At 38.9% G+C, this 20,994-nt stretch overlaps 1 protein-coding gene across 1 annotated transcript in view; it reads left to right on the top strand.

The window, feature by feature from the left end:
• LOC126473740 (uncharacterized) overlaps positions 1-20,994 on the top strand; it is a 195,954-nt gene that overhangs the window by 153,956 nt on the left and 21,004 nt on the right. The window contains exon 3 of the mRNA XM_050100988.1: positions 4,218-4,334. Within this exon, the coding sequence (XP_049956945.1) occupies positions 4,218-4,334 (117 nt within the window). The remainder of the gene's footprint in view (positions 1-4,217; positions 4,335-20,994) is intronic.

The raw sequence follows: 20,994 nt of genomic DNA, 5'->3' as shown, positions 1-20,994 counted from the left end.
CCTGGACGTGCGGGATATTTGTGTATAGGGAAGAGGCATCAATGGTTACAAGGATGGTTTCCGGGGGTAACGGACTGGGTAAGGATTCCAGGTGTTCGAGAAAGTGGTTGATGTCTTTGATGACGGATGGGAGACTGCATCTAATGGGTTGAAGGTGTTGATCTACGTAGGCAGAGATACGTTCTGTGAGGGCTTGGTAACCAGCTACAATGGGGCGGCCGGGATGATTGGGTTTGTGAATTTTAGGAAGAAGGTAGGGGTGCGGGGTGTTGGTGGGGTCAGGAGGTTGATGGAGTCAGGTGAAAGGTTTTGTAGGGGGCCTAAGGTTCTGAGGATTCCTTGAAGCTCCGCCTGGATATCAGGAATGGGATTACCTTGGCAAACTTTATATGTGGTGTTGTCTGAAAGCTGACGCAGTCCCTCAGCCACATACTCCCGACGATCAAGTACCACGGTCGTGGAACCCTTGTCCGCCAGAAGGATGACGATGGACCGGTCAGCCTTCAGATCACGGATAGCCTGGGCTTCAGCAGTGGTGATGTTGGGAGTAGGATTAAGGTGTTTTAAGAAGTATTGAGAGGCAAGGCTGGAAGTCAGAAATTCCTGGAAGGTTTGGAGAGGGTGATTTTGAGGAAGAGGAGTTGGGTCCCACTGTGACGGAGGACGGAACTGTTCTAGGCAGGGTTCAATTTGGATAGTGTCTTGGGGAGTTGGATCATTAGGAGTAGGATTAGGATCATTTTTCTTCGTGGCAAAGTGATACTTCCAGCAGAGAGTAAGAGTGTAGGACAGTAAATCATTGACGAGGGCTGTTTGGTTGAATCTGGGAGTGGGGCTGAAGGTGAGGCCTTTGGATAGGACAGAGGTTTCGGATTGGGAGATAGGTTTGGAGGAAAGGTTAACTACTGAATTAGGGTGTTGTGGTTCCAGATTGTGTTGATTGGAATTTTGAGGTTTTGGAGGGAGTGGAGCTGGAAGTGGGAGGTTGAGTAGATGGGAGAGACTGGGTTTGTGTGCAATGAGAGGAGGTTGAAGTTTGCTGGAAAGGTTGTGAAGGGTGAGTGAGTTGCCTTTCCAGAGGTGGGAAACCAGGAGATGGATAGATTTTTGAGGTGAAGGGTGGCATGCTGTTCTAATTTGCGGTTGGCCTGTAGGAGGATGCTCTGAACAGCCGGTGTGGATGTGGGAGAGGAAAGATTAAGGACTTTTATTAAGTATAGGAGTTGACGGGTGTGTTCATTGGCTGAGTTAATGTGTAGGTGAAGGATTAGGTGGGTGAGGGCAATGGATTGTTCAGTTTGGAACTGGTATAGGGACTGATGGAAGGAAGGGTTGCAGCCAGAGATGGGAACTACTGCCCACTGCCTACACTGTGATGCATTCTATGTGGGAATGACCAGCAACAAACTGTCCATTCGCATGAATGGACACAGGCAGACAGTGTTTGTTGGTAATGAGGATCACCCTGTGGCTAAACATGCCTTGGTGCACGGCCAGCACATCTTGGCACAATGTTACACCGTCCGGGTTATCTGGATACTTCCCACTAACACCAACCTATCCGAACTCCGGAGATGGGAACTTGCTCTTCAATATATCCTCTCTTCCCGTTATCCACCAGGCCTCAATCTCCGCTAATTTCAAGTTGCCGCCACTCATACCTCACCTGTCATTCAACAATATCTTTGCCTCTGCACTTCCACCTCGACTGACATCTCTGCCCAAACTCTTTGCCTTTACAAATGTCTGCTTGTGTCTGTGTATGTGCAGATGGATATGAGTGTGTGTGCGAGTGTATGCCTGTCCTTTTTTCCCCCTAAGGTAAGTCTTTCCGCTCCCGGGATTGGAATGACTCCTTACCCTCTCCCTTAAAACCCACATCCTTTTGTCTTTCCCTCTCCTTCCCTCTTTCCTGATGAGGCAACAGTTTGTTGCGAAAGCTTGAATTTTGTGTGTATGTTTGTGTTTGTTTGTGTGTCTATCGACGTGCCAGTGCTTTCCTTTGGTAAGTCACATCATCTTTGTTTTTAGGTATATTTTTCCCATGTGGAATGTTTCCCTCTATTAATTCATATAATTAAGAAGTAAAGGAGACAACTGATCAAACAGTAGAGGCATTCAGTTATAGACAGGCACATAAAAAAGAATGACAACTTTTCTAGCTTTTAGACAAAACCTCTCACAAGCTAAACCACACACACACACACACACACACACACACAGCTGCATGACTTTTGGCAAGAAGACTGGGATGAGGGATTGTGTGAGGGGTGGATAGAAGGAGAAAAGAGGCAGAAGAGACAGTTAGGGAAGGGTGACTGGCAGTTCAGAGGGAGGCAGCAGGCGTACAGAATGTGAATACAGGAGGGAGAGGCAGCAGGTGCATGGGATAGGAATGCAACACACTGGCACCAGTTGGTGACTTAGTGTGGCATACGATGACAATGATGTGGAAGAGTGGATTTGGAGGGTGAACGAAGGGGAGACTGTTTAGCAGAGGGTGTGGGTGCAGTAGCTTATTGAAGGTTAAGTCCAGGAAGATTATGGAGGTGAAAGATGTGTTGCAAGGATAACTCCCATTTAAGTAGTTAGAAAAGCTGATGTTGATGGGGGAGGTTCCAGCTGGCACAGGTTGTGAAGGAGCTTTTGAACTTAAACATATTGTGCTTAGTAGCATATTCTGTCACTGGGTGGTCAATTCTGCTTTTGGCCACAGTTTGGTGGTGGTCATTCATTCCAGTGGGCAGTGGTCATACCCACATAAAATGCCGAGCAGAAATTTCAGCAGATTTGGTATATGACATGGCTGCTTTCACAGGTGGGATAGGATAAGTCTGTGACAGGACTAGAGTGGGATGTGCTGCCTGGATGCATTGGACAGGTCTTTCATCTATATCTTCCATGGGGATATGACCCTTGTGACAAGCGGTTTGGGATGGGAGTGACATAGGGTAGTCTGGGTGGGTGGCGGAATACCACTTTAGAAAGGGTGGGATGGACGTCCCCGATTTGTGTGCACAATGATACACAGTTAAAGCCATGGCAAATCACATGGTTCAGTTGCCCATGCCCAGGATGATAATGAGTGATGAGCTATCCACCAGAATGAATGGCCACCACCAAACTGTGGTCAAGGGCAGGATTGACCAACTGTGGCAGAACACGCTGCTAAGCACAACGTGCTGAAGTTCAGTAGCTGCTTCACGAACAGTGCCATCTGTGTCCTACTTCCCCTGCCCTACCACCACCAGCTTTACTGAAATATGCAGTGGGTAGTTATTCTTGCAACACATCCTTCATTTCTGTAATTATCCTGGGCTCAGTCTCTGCTAACTCACTAAATCCACACCTCCTGCCCAACAGTCTCCCTGTCCTCTGCCCTCCCAATCCATTCGCTACATTATCATATCAGCAGCAGCAGCAGCATCATCATCATCATCATGCACCATGGGACTCATCGGCTTCAGTGACCATGTGTCACATTTCTGTCCTTTGTACCTCCTGCTCCCCTCCTGCTTTCACAACCCATGCAGCTGCTGGCTCCCTACAAGTTACCAGCCAAGCCACCTTTCCCCAACCCTCCCTGCTGCCTCTTTTCTCCCTCTACCCATCCTACCTAACACAACCCCTCACCCCAGTCTACCTGTCAAACTGCAGTCATTGTGGGTTCAGCTGTCACAATGCGGTGGCAGAGGTGGTGTGTGTGTGTGTTTAGCCTCTCCAAGAACTAGCACAGTTTTCATTCTTTTTTAGGTGCCTGTCAGTGAATACGCGCCTTCACTATTTGGTTATTTCTCTTCTTTACTCCTAAAATATTTACATTCTTCCATAGTTTTCCTTGCCATTTTCATCATAAATACAGTAAGAACTATAAAATTAGGAGGCAGAATTGATAGCTAGAAGTTACCTTCATGAATCAAAATGTATATTACATCATGATGAACATATATAAATGTACACAACATTATGCTAGCTTTCGGCTTTCGGAGCTACTAGTTCTGTCCTCCAGGAGAAGAGAGCAAGTGGTTGGAGAAGTCTAGAACAGAAGGGCAGGTCAGTCAGACCCTAGGATAAGAGTGATGCACTTGTTGTAAGGACAAGAAGAGGCAAACATCCTGAACGTGAATGATGGCCACCAGTTCTGTCTTGTAATTTATAGTTTTCTCTTGTGTGAATTTCACTTTTGATGCATCAGAATAATAACTGTGAAATTCCAGGTGTCCTAAGCAACATGCAGCAGTTCTTCGACAACCTCCGCTCAAACCTGGAAACCATAGAGTCTATGCCCAAAGAAGAAAGAGAGGCTCTGTTGGGACAAGCTCCAGTTGTAACAGGTGATTTGTTTAAATTTATAAGTAGAATTCATCAGGTCTCTATTTACATTAGTGGTTAACCCACTGGAGAAGTGCCTCATTAAATGGTTATATTGAAGACATTTTTATAAAGTATTGATTCTGTTGTGCACTTTACTGTACTGACAAAACTGGAGATACTTACCTCTAGAAGTTCTTTAGAAAGTTTCTATCTTCTGTATGTTCTTTAATAATTTTATTTTACAGATCATTACATTCTTGACTTATTCAGTCTAATTTTTCCAGGCTAGTTGCTTCCAAGATATACTGAAGTTGTGTCTGATAAAATATGAATTTGCATAAAATTGATATACTAATAATTACAGAAAATGGACAACTTGTTCTGCATGGTTTATTTCCTTTAATTTCGGTTCTGTAGATGCATAACAGCTTTTATGTTTCCTCATGTTTATACTTCAGCTACATCAAAACTTGCACTTTTAAACGTGTAACATCATGAATGTACATAACATGTGAGTCAAAACAAATCTCTGTTACATTAAATACACGTAAGAAAAAAGCATGATGGCAAAAATCTGGTGTTATTGAACTTTTGATATATTTCTTGTGGCAGTCATCATAATTATATAGTACACAAATAAATTTCTTTGCAGTCTGAAAAGTTTTAGGATAAATAAGGCAGAGATTTAACCAGTGAAAAAAATGACACAGAAACACTAGATTTAATAATTTTAAGTAGTTAATCCAGCAGGAAAAAAGAGACAGACCAGTTCATTTTTATCTTGCCTAAGCTTCACAATGAATGCTTGAAAACCAATATTTACTTTAGTGCCATTTGCATTAACTTAGTGACTAATGTCATTCACATAGAAATTATTATTTTATTTTGTATGTAGACCCCCCCCTTCCATGAACCACGGACCTTGTTATTGGTGGGAAGGCTTGTGTGCCTCAGCAATATAGATAGCTGTACTGTAAGTGCAACCACAACAGAGGGCTAACTGTTGAGAGACGAGACAAATGTGTGGTTCCAGAAGGAGGGCAGCAGCCTTTCAGTAGGAGCAGGGGCAACAGTCCTGGATGACTGACCTGGCCTCGTAAGATCAACCAAGACGGCCTTGCTGTGCTGGTATTGTGAACAGCTGAAAGCAAGGAGAAACTACAGTCATAATTTTTCACAAGGGCATGCAGCACTGCTGTATGGTTAAATGATAGCATCTTCTTGGACAAAACATTCCAGAGCTAAAATAGGCCCTTTTCAGATCTCTGGCCAGGGACTAATCAGGAGGATACTGTTGTCACAAGAAATAAAACTGGCATTCTAATGAGCGGAGTGTGGAATGTCAGATCCCTTAATCAGGCAGTTAGTTTAGAAATTTAAAAGGAGAAATGGATAGGTCAAAGTTAGGTATAGTGGGACTTAGTAAAGTTAGGTGGCAGGAGGAACAGGACTTCTGATCAGGTGAACACAGGGTTAGAAATACAAAGTCAAATAGGGGTCATGCAGGAGTAGGTTTAATAATGAATTTAAAAAATAGCAACTTGAATAAGCTACTATCAACAGCATAGTGAACGCACTATTGTAGCCAAGATGAACACGAAGCCCACACCCACCACAATAGTCCAAGTATACATGCCAACTAACTCTGCAGAGGATGAAGAGATTGAAGAAATATATGATGAGATAAAAGAAATTATTCAAATACTTAAGGGAGGCAAAAATTTAATAGTCATGGAGCACTGGAATTTGATAATAGGAAAAGGAAGAAAAGGGAAAATACTAGGTGAAAGTGGACTGGGGGAAAGGAATCAAAGAGGAAGCCACCTGGTAGAATTTTGCACAGAGCATAATTTAATCACAGCTAAAACGTGTTTTAAGGATCATGAAAAAAGGTTGTATACATGGACGAGACCTGGAGACACCAGAAGGTTTCAGACTGATTACATAATGGTAAGACAGAAATTTTGGAACCAGATTTTAAACTGGGCATTTCCAGTGGCAGATGTGGACTCTGACAACAATTTATTGGTTATGAACTGTAGATTAAAAGTGAAAAAACCGCAAAAAAGGTAGGAATGTAAGGAGATGGGACATGAACAAACTGAAAGAATGACGGGTTGTCAAGAGTTTCAGTGGGAGCATCAGGGAATGACTGACAAGAACAGAGGAAAGGAATACAGTAGAAGAAGAATATGTAGCTTTGAGAGATGAAGTAGTACAGGCAGCAGAGGATTGAGTAGGTAAAAAGACAAGGACTAGTAGAAATCATTGGGTAACACAAGAGATATTTAATAGATGAAAGGAGAAAGTAAAAAATTCAGTATATGAAACAGACAAAATGGAATACAAACGTCTAAAAAATGAGACTGACAGGAGATCCAAAATGGCTGAGCAGGAATGACTAGAGGACAAATGAAAGGATTTAGAAGCATATTTCACTAGAAGAAAGAGAGATACCACCTACAGGAAAATTAAAGAGGCCTTTGTTGAAAAGAGAAGCAGCTATATGACTATCAAGGGATCAGATGGAAAACCAGTCCTCAGTAAAGAAGAGAAAGCATGAAGTTGGAAGTAGTATATAGAGGGTCTATGCAAGGGACGTGTACTTGAGGGCAATATAATGGAAACTGAAGAGGACATCAATGAAGATGAGCTGGGAGATGTGATATTGCACGAAGAATGTGTCAGAGTACTAGGTTGAAACAAGGTCCCAGGAGGAGACAATGTTCTGCTAGGACTACTGATAGCCTTGAGAGAGCCATTCATGGTAAAACTCTTCCATCTAATGAGCAAGGTGCATGAGGCAGGTGACAAACCCTCAGACTTCAAGAAGAATATAATAATTCCAGTTCCAAATAAAGCAGGTGCTGACAGATGTGAAAATTACTGAACTAACATTTTAATAAATCACAAGTGCAAAACGCTAACATGCATTTTTTTACAGAAGAATGGAAAAACTGAAACTTCCTGGCAGATTAAAACTGTGTGCCCGACCGAGACTCGAACTCGGGACCTTTGCCTTTCGCGGGCAAGTGCTCTACCAACTGAGCTACCGAAGCACGACTCACGCCCGGTACTCACAGCTTTACTTCTGCCAGTACCTCGTCTCCTACCTTCCAAACTTTACAGAAGCTCTCCTGCGAAACTTGCAGAACTAGCACTCCTGAAAGAAAGGATATTGCGGAGACATGGCTTAGCCACAGCCTTGGGGATGTTTCCAGAATGAGATTTTCACTCTGCAGCGGAGTGTGCGCTGATATGAAACTTCCTGGCAGATTAAAACTAAGTGCCCGACCGAGACTCGAACTCGGGACCTTTGCCTTTCGCGGGCAAGTGCTCTACCAACTGAGCTACCGAAGCACGACTCACGCCCGGTACTCACAGCTTTACTTCTGCCAGTACCTCGTCTCCTACCTTCCAAACTTTACAGAAGCTCTCCTGCGAAACTTGCAGAACTAGCACTCCTGAAAGAAAGGATATTGCGGAGACATGGCTTAGCCACAGCCTTGGGGATGTTTCCAGAATGAGATTTTCACTCTGCAGCGGAGTGTGCGCTGATATGAAACTTCCTGGCAGATTAAAACTGTGTGCCCGACCGAGACTCGAACTCGGGACCTTTGCCTTTCGCGGGCAAGTGCTCTACCAACTGAGCTACCGAAGCACGACTCACGCCCGGTACTCACAGCTTTACTTCTGCCAGTACCTCGTCTCCTACCTTCCAAACTTTACAGAAGCTCTCCTGCGAAACTTGCAGAACTAGCACTCCTGAAAGAAAGGATATTGCGGAGACATGGCTTAGCCACAGCCTTGGGGATGTTTCCAGAATGAGATTTTCACTCTGCAGCGGAGTGTGCGCTGATATGAAACTTCCTGGCAGATTAAAACTGTGTGCCCGACCGAGACTCGAACTCGGGACCTTTGCCTTTCGCGGGCAAGTGCTCTACCAACTGAGCTACCGAAGCACGACTCACGCCCGGTACTCGCAGCTTTACTTCTGCCAGTACCTCGTCTCCTACCTTCCAAACTTTACAGAAGCTCTCCTGCTTCTGTAAAGTTTGGAAGGTAGGAGACGAGGTACTGGCAGAAGTAAAGCTGTGAGTACCGGGCGTGAGTCGTGCTTCGGTAGCTCAGTTGGTAGAGCACTTGCCCGCGAAAGGCAAAGGTCCCGAGTTCGAGTCTCGGTCGGGCACACAGTTTTAATCTGCCAGGAAGTTTCATATCAGCGCACACTCCGCTGCAGAGTGAAAATCTCATAATGGAAAAACTGGTTGAAACTGATCTCAGGGAAGATCAGTTTAAATTCTGCAGAAATGTAGGAACACACGAGGCAAAACTGACACTAAAACCTCTCATAGAAGATAGATAAGGAAAGGCAAGTCTTTGTTTATAGCATTTATAGTCTTAGAGAAAACTTTTGACAGTGTTGACGAGACAAATACACTCTTTCAAATTCTAAAGGTGGCAGAGGTAAAATACAGGGAGTGCAAGGCTATTTACAACTTGTACAGAAACTGGATGGTAGTTGTAAGAGTCGAGGTGCATGAAAGAGAAGCAGTGGTTGAGAAGGAACAGACAGGGTTGTAGCATACCCCAATGTTATTCAATCTGTAAACTGAGCAAGCACTAAAGGAAACAAAAGAAAAATTGGAGTAGGAATTAAAGTTCAGGGAGAAGAAATAAAAACTTTGAGGTTTGTTGATGACATTGTAATTCTGTCAGAGACAGCAAAGGATTTGGAAGAGCAGCTAAACAGAATGGACAGGAGCTTGAAAGGAGGATATAAGCTGAACATCAACAAAAGCAAAATGAGGATAATGGAATGTAGTCAAATTAAATAAGTTGATGCTGAGGGAATTAGATTAGGAAATGAGACACATAAATTAGTAGATGAGTTTTGCTATTTGGGTAGCAAAATAACTGATGATGGTTGAAGTAGAGAGGATATAAAATCTAGACTGGTAATGGCAAGAAACGTGTTTCTGAAGAAGAGAAATTTGTTCACTGAGTATATATTTAAGTGTCAGGAAGTCTTTTCAGAAAGTATTTGTATGGAGTGTAGCCGTGTATGGAAGTGAAACATGGGCAATAAACGGTGTAGACAAAAAGTGAATAGAAGCTTTTGAAATGTGGTGCTACAAAATACTGCTGAAGATTACATGGGTAGATCATATAACTAATTAGGAGGTACTGAATAGAATTGGATAGAAAAGAAATTTGTAGTAGTACAATCTGTCTAGAAGAAAGGATCAGTTGCTAGGATGCATTCTGAAACTGATAACTGGAGGAAAAAGCAACACTGTTGATGGGATATTTTTGGATAAAAAATTATGGCAATGGTGAATTAATGAACTAGGTGATAACAGTTTATCTAATTCAAAGAAGAAGAAGAAAAGAATGTGCTCACTACAGGTCTTCAATTGATGGTAGGTGTGAATATTCTATTAGGAAGAAATTCCTGCTATAGATTTTATGCATGATATAGAGAAATACTAAATCTCAGAAAAACTGTTTTGTCTGGTAAATTATGTTGTAAAACATGACAGACTAAATTAACTTTGTGCGAATAATTCAAAATAAAATGAAAAGAGCGTCCTACATTACATTATTACTAAACAATGAAGTGGTCAAATTCATGTGGCTAATAGACTATTTAGTCACACCATGGATTCACACACATTACTCTGTAAATAAATGTCAGCTAAGTAAAAGTGTGGAAGGAGTGTAGTTGAAAAAGTGCCAATTAATGTTAAAATTTTCACCACCTGTTTAGTGTTAAGAAAGTGCTTCTCTCTCTTTCACGGCCTCCCAATCTGGCAAGAGATTTCAGTTTGCTTTATCAGAGAATAGGCATCTGGTCCAACCCCTGTTTTGAAAAAGAAAATGCCATACTGTTGGTTCTAAACAGAAGTGCATAATGAGCTAATAATAAATTTTGTATAATTTTCAAAGTAGAAAGCAGGGCATAATCTTCTAAATTTTTGGATGCAACTGTAGATAACACTTAAAACTGGAAGAAACCTCATATTATGGTTTTTTACTACACTAAGTTAGGTAAATGCAGTATTTAAAGAAATTTGTAAGTCTTGGAGACAAATTAGCCATTATGTTAACATATTTTAGATATTTTCAACCACTATTGTTTATTAAACACTATTTTCTTCTGGAGTAAAGTTTTTATCATAGAAAAGCATATTTTGAGAACAGGATGTGTGACTGGATGAATGATTGAGTAAATGAAACTACATCGTACTTGTCCATAATCATTTCATGTAGGCCTACAACTCTTATTCTCCTTTCTTTGTTTCACCTCTGTAGGGTGGCAGGTAGATTTTTAAGGCTCTGTGACAAGCTAGGCTGCAACTTCCTGGACTTATGCCATAGGGTTGAGAACTGTAGGATCCCCACTAAATGGTTCAGATGTGCACTATTGAGGTAGCAGCTGACTATGTGTGGGTGCACACAAGGTTTTTTTAAATTAGGTGACTCTCCAACCAGGCCAGATAATGATAGCTGTAGGAAACCGAGAAATATGAGTCTAAGATCAAAAGAAATGCCTCCCACAGGGGAAAGTATTAAAATCCAAATGGTAAACTTCCAAACAATTAGCAACAAGTGCTAGAATTTGAAGCACTCATGAAAAGCCATGAAGCTCACATAATACTAGATACAGAAAACTGTTTGAAACCTGAAATTGATAGCAGTGAGATTTTTGGAGAAAATTTAAGTTTATGTTGAAAGGATAAGCAAATGGGAAATGGAGGTGGTTTATTTGTCACAGTAAACAAGAAACTTAAATCCACCGAGACAGAAATTGAAGCTGCATGTGAGATTGTTTGGGCAAGACTCAGTATCAGGTGTGGGCATAAAATGACAATTGATTCCTTTGATCACCCACCCTACTCATCTTCTTATGTAACCAAAAACTTCAGAGAAAACCTCAGTTCACTTATACATTAGTTCCCCAGTCATACTGTAATCACCAGTGAAGACTTTAATCATCCAACAGTTCACTGGGAAAATTACATTGTTGTTAGTGGTGGGTGTGATAAGACATCCTTTGAAACATTATTAAATGTCTTCTCTGAAAACTACCTGGGAAAGAGAGTTAGGCTCCACACTCATGATGAAATTATTGGATCTAATGGAAACAAATAGACCTGACCTCTTTGAGGATGTCCACATTGAAGCTGGTATCAGTGACCATGACATGGTTGTGGCAACAATGATTACCAAAGTAAAAGGACAACTAAAACAATCAGAAAGATATACTCGGCACATGGCAGCAGGAGCCTGTGGAGGCACTATTGCTCAATTTAAAAGAATAGTTGACCATGCACTGGATGGATATGTAACCAGTAGAACAGTTCATAATGGGAGGGACTCACCATGCTATACAGTCACTGTAAAGAAACTTCTTAAGAAAAAGAGATCACTGCATAATAGATGTAAAACAAAGTGTAGGGCTATAGAGAGAGAGAGAGAGAGAGAGAGAGAGAGAGAGAGAGAGAGAGAGATGCTGAATGAACGCATTTCTCTGTAAAGAGGGCAATGTGTGATGCCTTCGGTGACGACCATAGCACAATATTGTCAAATTATCTTTCACAAAACCCAAAGAAATTCTGGTCATATGTAAAGACTGTTTGTGGCACCAAAGTTAGGGTACAGTCCCTAGAGCCTGAGACAGGAACAGAAACGGAGAGTAGCAAAGCAAAAGCTCAAATGTTTACCTCTGTTTTCAACCCAGGAGAATTGCCCAAGTTTAATCTTTGTACCACCGAAAAGATGAATGAAATAAGTATTAGTTTCAGTGGTGCTGAGAGACAGGTGAAATCATTAAAACTGAACAAAGCTTCATATCCCAATGGAATATCTATCAGGTTCTATATTGAATTTGTGGCTGAGTTAACCCCCTTTCTAATTACAACCTATCATAGATCCTTTGAACAAAAAAAATCATGCTTGGTTCTTGGAAAACAGCACAGGTCACACTCGTCTACATGAAGGGTAGTAGAACTGATCCACAAAACTACCATCCAATATCCTTCACATAGATTTGTTGTAGAATCTTAGAACATATTGTGAACTCAAACATAACATGGTATCTTGAACAGTGACCTCCTCAGTGCCCACTAGCATGAATTTCGAAAACATCAATCATGTGAAACCCAACTTGCACTTTTCTCACGACATACTGAAATCTTTGGATCAAGGCAATCAGGTAGATGCTATATTTCTTGATTTCCGAAAAGCATTCAAATCAGTACCATACCTATGCTAATTGTCAAAGGTATAATCATATAGGGTATGAAGTGAAATTTGTGACTGGTTTGAGGACATTTTGGTAGCAAGGACACAGTGTGTTATCTTGGATGCAGAGTCCATCATCAGATGTAGGACTTCAGGGAAGTGTGTTGGGATCCTTGCTGTTCATGTTCTATATTAATGACCTTGCAGACAATATTAATTCTAACCTCAGACTTTTTGTAGATGATGCAGTTATCTGTGATGAAGTATTGTCTGAAAGAATCTGCATAAATATTCAGTTAGATCTTAATAAGATTTCAAACAGGTTGCAAAGGTTGGCAACTGTTAGAAATGCTCAGAAATGTAAAAGTGTGCACTTCACAAAATGAAAAAAAGTAATATCCTGTAATATTAATGAGTCAATGTTGGAACTGACCAACTCTTACAAATACTTGGGTATAACACTTTGTAGGTTTATGAAATGGAATGACCACATAGGCACAGTTGTAGATAATGCAGATGGTAGACTTCGGTTCATTGGTATAATACTGTGGAAGTGCAGTCAGTCAACAAACGAGGTTGTTTACAAATTACTCATGCAACCAGTTCCAGAATATTACCGAGTGTGGTGGTGCAGTGGTTAATGCACTGGACTCACATTCAGGAAACGATGGTTCAAACACGCATACAGCCATCTTGATTTATGTATTCCATTATTTCCTTATAGCACTTTAGGGAAATGCCGGGTGGTTCCTTTGAAAGGGCATGGCCAATTACCTTCACCATCCTTACCTAATCTGAGCTTGTGCTCTCTCTCTGATGATCTCATTGTCGACAGGACGTTAAACTGTAACCTCCTCTTTCTCTAGAATATTGCTCAAGTGTGTAGGACCCATACCAAATAGGACTAACATAGGATGCTGAACATAAACAGAGGAGGACAGTACAAATGGTCACGAATCTGTCTGATTTGCAAAAGAGTGTCACAGAGCTACTGATGGAACTGAACTGGAAGACTCTTGAAGATAGATGTAAACTATCCCAAGAAAGTCTATTAAGAAAGTTTCAAGAAATGTCTTTAAATGATGACCCTAGAAATATACTACAACCTGCTGTGTGTTGCTCACATAGGGTTTGTAAGGGTAAGATCTGAATAATTACTGCACGCACAGAGGTATTCAAACAGTCATTCTTTGTGTGCTCCATATGTGAATGAAGCAGGAAGAAACCCTAATAGCTGGTACAATGGAACGTACCACCTGTTGTGTGCCTCACGGTGGCTTGCAGAGTATGGGTGTAGATGAGATCCTTCATGAGTTTAGTATTCCTCTTCCAGAGCCATTATTTCATTATTTCTCTCCTGCTGTTCTTATGAGATCTTCACTGTTCTCTTGTAACGATTCATGTTGGATGTTACTTGTGCTTGGTCCATTGATGAGTGAATGGGAAATTTTCAGGCTTCACAAACTTTATTCACATTAATTGACATCCGAACTGCACACTCGTCATGTAAACAAAACATGGGCAGACTTCACTGATCTCTTTGACTTCCAAAAGGAACTTTAAAACTGACTGACAAAACAACAACTCAACAACTAACTCGCAACCTTGTTAATTTTGTACAATTTTGATGTTACAATTAAAATTTACAAAATGTAAAGAAACTGTTGTTACAGCCAAATAAGGTATAAAATACAATATTGAATGACGATCTTTTATAGCAATATCTTTAGTTTTCCATAAAAATATCATTCTGAACTTTAATTACAATAATGTCTCTCATATTATTTTAGTTAAGTAATTAATTACAGTTTGTATTTGGGTACTAACATGTAATGGTAGTACAGAGCTCATGCTTTATCTGATTAAATACATAGAATGCACAAATAAGGTCACAAATTGTGGAAATTGGAAAACTGTAAGATGTAAACAATTGGAGAGTTAATTAGGAATTTAATTGCAAAGAATATTAATTACAGAGGAAGACACAAAAATAAATAACAAATGAAAATACATCGCTTGGTAATAACTTTTAAGCTGTTTCTCAAGATTTTGTTATTGGATTTTTAGATTACCATTTTGTTAATTAGAAGCATAGATTTTTCATGCTAAAATTTCTGCAGTCTCTAGTTATTTATTTCTAAGGACTTATTATTTCAATTTCTTGATTAGTTACTTAATTTAGTATATGTAAATAATTTTATCAATGACAACAATCCACTGATAATTACGACAACGTACATCCTTCTATAACATTCCACATGCCTTCGCAATGAATATCAAGTTTTGTGACACACAAGGCCTTAGGCAGCACTGAATTGTCTAACTATCCAGATATATATATATAAAAAAAAACAAAGATGATGGTACTTACCAAACAAAAGTGCTGGCAGGTTGATAGATATACAAACACAAACATACATTGTGTTTGTTTGTGTATCTATCAACCTGCCAGCGCTTTCATTTGGTAAGTCACATCATCTTTGTTTTTTGATATATTTTTCCCACGTGGAATGTTTCCCTATATATATATATATATATATATCAAACAAAAGTGCTGGCAGGTCAATAGACACACAAACATACACACAAAATTCAAGCTTTCGCAACAAACGGTTGCTTCATCAGGAAAGAGGGAAGGAGAGGGAAAGACGAAAGGATGTGGGTTTTAAGGGAGAGGGTAAGGAGTCATTCCAATCCCGGGAGCGGAAAGACTTACCTTAGGGGGAAAAAAGGACAGGTATACACTCGCACACAAACACATATCCATCCGCACATACACAGACACAAGCAGACTTTTGTAAAGGCCTTTACAAATGTCTGCTTGTGTCTGTGTATGTGCGGATGGATATGTGTGTGTGTGCGAGTGTATACCTGTCCTTTTTTCCCCCTAAGGTAAGTCTTTCCGCTCCCGGGATTGGAATGACTCCTTACCCTCTCCCTTAAAACCCACATCCTTTCGTCTTTTCCTCTCCTTCCCTCTTTCCTGATGAAGCAAACGTTTGTTGCGAAAGCTTGAATTTTGTGTGTATGTTTGTGTTTGTTTGTGTGTCTATTGACCTGCCAGCGCTTTTGTTTGGTAAGTCTCATCATCTTTGTTTTTAGATATATTTTTCCCATGTGGAATGTTTCCCTCTATTTTTTATATATATATATATATATATATATATATATATATATATATATATATATATATATATATATGTGTGTGTGTGTGTGTGTGTGTGTGTGTGTGTGTGTGTAAAAGGTGATATTGGACATTTCATATGAGTCCTGGGGGAGGCTGTACCATTGTACTCTTTTCCATTTTTGGTCCATTCATTGGATGTCTTCTGTTTTGTTATCATAGCATTGTGTTTATCTATGACTGTTCCTCACGAAATTTAAAAAAATCGATCTGTGCCAATGAAACTTGGTGTTAACCCTTCTCTACTTTTTCACCCTTGAATGTGAAATATTTATCCCAATGATGGATAACTTGGTGGAGGTCTTAGTAGCAGAAGTTGGTATTTTGGCTTTTCAGGAACTGTTACACCTTGAAAATCACCTCATCAGCATTCTGTAAATGCCAGCCACACAAAGGTTTCTTCATCTGAAGAAAGAGGAAGACTCACAGAGTTCCATGTCAGGAAATTATAAGGAATGAGTAAAAATTTGACAGCCCAAAGCAGCAGCATGTTTCACAGCCTCCTGGAGAGTTACAATGTTCTATCTTGACAGCTTCCCATATTGACATCAGGAAATTTCAGTAGTATCTCCTGTGACAGTTTGCCCTTTATGAGCATGATAAGTTAACACAACACAGTGACAGTCCCTAAAAACATTGAGGATTGCCTTGTGCAATGATGACTGGAACTTCACCTTTTTCAGTGGTGGTGAATTGACATGTTTCCACTGTATGATGTACTCCTTTTTCTCTTGGGTCATAGTGATTACACAGCTGCAGAAGATATCTGGATTGGCTGGACATGGTGGTAAGATTCCCACTGCTCCCTCTGTTGAGCAATCTTTTTGAATGGGTGTGAGCAGCCATGAAACTCAGTAGGCAGCAACTTTTGACATGTTCCAAATGTTATGGAAGACTTTGGAAACTAATCCATGACTCATTATCATTTTCTTCACTATCATTTCGATTGTGATGTACCATTTGTCAAATGCTATGTCGACCACGCAGATTGTCTGCCACTTGTAATCTTACCCTCCCCATCACCTGTTGATTTTCACTCGTTCTATAGTAGATTCTTTTAATAAGCTTCAAGAGGAGTAATATTTATAAAAAGAATTTTTTTTTTTTTTTTTACTTACCTTCTTTTCTCACTGTTGGCTCCAGTTCGTCACTTCTAGGGGTTGATCTTGAAGCTGAAATTTTTGACTTTATAGATTTTCATGGTTCCAAATGTTATGATAACTACTGAAGAATTGCCTGTTTTTATATTGATTTTTATTTTTTCACAATTTTCCCTCTTGCACTGTCTTTACAATTTCCACTTCATTATCAAAAATTACATTGTTATTGCCAAACACAAAAACACATCTGAACACATCAGAGGCATGCCCACTACTAATCCATTCTGTGCTACTATCAATACTCCCAAGAGTTTACAAATTTTGTTGACAAATGAATTTCTATTATTATTTTATAAATGAATCCAGAAATAAATTCAATAATTAGTATCAGATTGTGAAATTAATAATAGGAATTTTCAGTATGCCAGATATTTCGTAATTTCAAATATTTCTAAAATAAAACTAATTTTAACTGTACATACAGAGTTAGTACATATTGATTGTAACAAAGAAAATAAAGTTGATGAGACTTACCAACCAAAAGCACTGGCAGGTCGATAGACACACAAACATACACACAAAATTCAAGCTTTCGCAACAAACGGTTGCTTCGTCAGGAAAGAGGGAAGGAGAGGGAAAGACGAAAGGATGTGGGTTTTAAAGGAGAGGGTAAGGAGTCATTCCAATCCCGGGAGCGGAAAGACTTACCTTAGGGGGGAAAAAAGGACAGGTATACACTCGCATACACATGCATATCCATCCGCATACACACAGACACCCTCTATTATAAAGAAAATAAAGTGATTTATGTTTATACATTTTAGCCTGAAACATAACACATTGTACGCAAAATCACGTGAAATTCTTTTAGTTAAGCATCTGAGATAATATTAATCTGTTTGAAAGGTAGAAAGTCTTTTTGGTATCGATAACTTCTGTTGAATGAAGGTAATGTTAGAGGAGGGTGTCCCTTCACATTTCATCATTCAGGTTTGTTTGAACACACTAAGTGTCTGTGTCAGCTAACCATTGTGTCATATGATAGTGCACCACTTTGTTTTTGGGTCTTTAGTTGTGTCATGTGGTACTTGGGTACAAGGAATCAATGTGTACCAGGGCTGCAGACATATTCCTGCAAAAAAAAAAAAAAAAAAAGAAAAAAAAAAAAAAAAAAGTGACTTCATTTTTTAGATAATAATTACAACTTTATGACCATGCATCCCATTTTGCAAAAACACATTTTCGTACTTACCTTACATTGTTTCTAGCAATTATTCCTTGGTAAATTGTAATTATGAAACTTACTTTATAATGCTATCTCACAGTTTTTGTGAGATTAGTCTCTACTTTCATCATAGACAAATATGTCTTTATAATTTAGAATTTCGTATAAGTAAAACATGAAAATTTGAGTCCCACAGAACTGTTATTCTGAGCTCCACAAAATAATGTGTATTATCAACTCTATATCGTGAAAAAAAAAAAATAGCTAAGACTGACAGAACCACACTCATATGTGAAATGTGCAATACCTCATGTCTCCACAACTATAAAGACCCAGTGTGGCAACGACCTAAACTAAGCTATCTGCTAGCCTTTATAGCTTCGATAGACTGCGTCTAGACATATAATATTGTTTTTGGTTTTCCTACTTACAATACAGCCTACACTTGAATATCCTCCCTGCTCTGTTCTGTAATAAAAGAAATGATCTGGTTATAACTCTAATTAAGTTCCTAAAATATATTTGGATCTTAAAAGATGGCAGTTTATTGTTCGTAAATAAAATGTAGTGCAATTAATTGGGTTTCTCAGGTTCATGTTGTTGTCGCTGTCAGTATTGAAACATATTTGTTACTACAGGAGATTCAGGCCTGAAACAAGTTACAAAGCAGTATGCTGAGTCTATTTCCGAAAAGCATCACCAAATTTAAATACATGGTTTACCTGTAGCAAAGCACTTAAGATTAAGGAAACTAGGATAATTGTAAATTTGGTGATAAAATCTAATGTTTAATAAATGTAAAAATGGTCTGTAGTAGGCAGTGACATGATTTTTATTTAATAATGTGGTTAGCTAATTTCAACTACTTGTCATTGTCAAGGACTTCTAATATGACAAGTAGTCAAAATTAGCTAACCACATGGTTAAGTAAAATCATGTTAAAGCTACAGATCATGTTTATGTTTATTAAGCATCTGGTGGCTGTGGACCCCCACAAAGACAAAATTTTAGTCTAATGTGTTATATAGTCATTAACTGTAAACTACTGAATAATAATGCAATGAAAAGCAGTATAATTATGTCAGTACTGTGTCATGTATTAATGTTGTGTTGACCACTTTGACAACAGCCATATTTTTGAGATCTCATCTGCCAAAATATAACTGTTCTCAACTGCTGTAACACCCCTAGCTTTATGACTTCAGTCTCTTTCCCACTAAAACCATAAGTTGAAATGTCCCACAAAACAGTCTCATATTCACACAATACAGTACAGTTCCTCTTCCTTTCTTTACCCTGACAAACAACAAAATTCATTACTGTTCTTTGCCTGCCAAAGTAATTTACACATCATTTTTAATTCTACAACCATATGGACTACTAACATTTTTCCTTTACCGATCATTCTTTTCTTTAAATGAAATTTTCCATATCTAATCATGTGCCCCTTGCATTTGGTATCATAGCAGTGACTGCAATGGCCATTTCTCTCAACTTATTTATCCATAGGAAATACTGCCTCCACATAATAAGACTTAAAATACTGGTCTAATTACCTGACTGCACCTCAGCAACTAACACATCACTGAAAACATTTCTAAACTCATCAGAAAGTGTGTTGTTCAGCCAAAATTTAAAAAAGTATCATAATGCATTTACTTCAATTTTTTACAAGTTTAACATGAACCAGAACAGCTAGAAATAAGTTAAATTCATTTTACTCACTCCCAACTTATTGTACATCAGGTACTTGTTTGAAGATACCTCACATAGCAGTGTCAGTTTTATGTTTAAGACATCTGATCAGAATTTCTGTCTTTAAAATGTTTTCATCTCCTTGTACGCTCTCTCTCTCTTGTCTTCTGGCATTTTTTAGATTGTGAATGTCTTTATTTCTATTATCTGCTTCCATTTGATGTATTTCACACAGATTCTGAGAACTAATATGACAGTCCTTGCCTCTTTCTGTTGAATTTCCTTTCACAGTGTAACATCATTACTTGTCAAATCTAAAAGACTGCCAGATATGTTACTTATATCTTGCATGTGTATGTATGAGCTTGTGTGTTGTGTGTGTGTTTTTCATTTCCCAGAAGATAATATATTAAACCTAGTAAATTCTCCCTTTTTTCATTTAAGGATGGGAGGATAACAGTTATTTTTCTCCCATGGTATAGTTTTTCTGAGCAACCATTTGAATAAAATAACTTTCAAAATCAATGTCACATTTTTCACCATTCACTGAATTTCTTGAGATCAGTATTTTCCATTGTATAACACTATAGTCTATTTCTTTTACTACAAATGCTGTACTCTTTTTTTATGGGTATGAAGTACTGATAATTGAAACTATGTAAGAAACATGATGGTACAGAAATGTCTCCATGTTTGAAGATTTTTTTTTTTTTTGAGAACTGTAAGACCTCATGCAGTACTAACATTTCTTTATTTTGTTCCGCATATTTTTTGTTCACTCAAGATACTGTCATATCCTGTTTACCTTGTGATATGTTTTAATTAGACTTCTAGTATTTATTCATGTTTGTCTGAAGACTGTTTTTTATATACTGCATTTGTCAACTCTTTATTTTTATTTCTCTGGTTAAAGTATCACACAGCTTTTGTTTTGATTTCCACATCTTTATGTCAGCTCATTATTTTTATTTTTCTGGTTAAACTATCACACAGCTTTTGTTTTGATTTCCACATCTTAACACTGAGCTACTTTTACTGGTGTTCTTTCAGTTACACATCCAGATCGTATACAAGGTGACTCACCTAAAACTTGCACCACAAATACTGTGGAGACAGAAACTGCTATTAATGTGCAATTTTCACAGGATGGATTGGTAGTCGGTGACTAGTATTGGTAGCCAACACATAGATTGTAATAATACTTAGAAAGTGTATATTTGGGCAAACAT

Source organism: Schistocerca serialis, chromosome 4 (assembly GCF_023864345.2).
Source record: "Schistocerca serialis cubense isolate TAMUIC-IGC-003099 chromosome 4, iqSchSeri2.2, whole genome shotgun sequence".
Taxonomy (NCBI): Eukaryota; Metazoa; Arthropoda; class Insecta; order Orthoptera; family Acrididae; genus Schistocerca; species Schistocerca serialis.
This window is presented reverse-complemented; position numbering and strand designations above follow the sequence as displayed.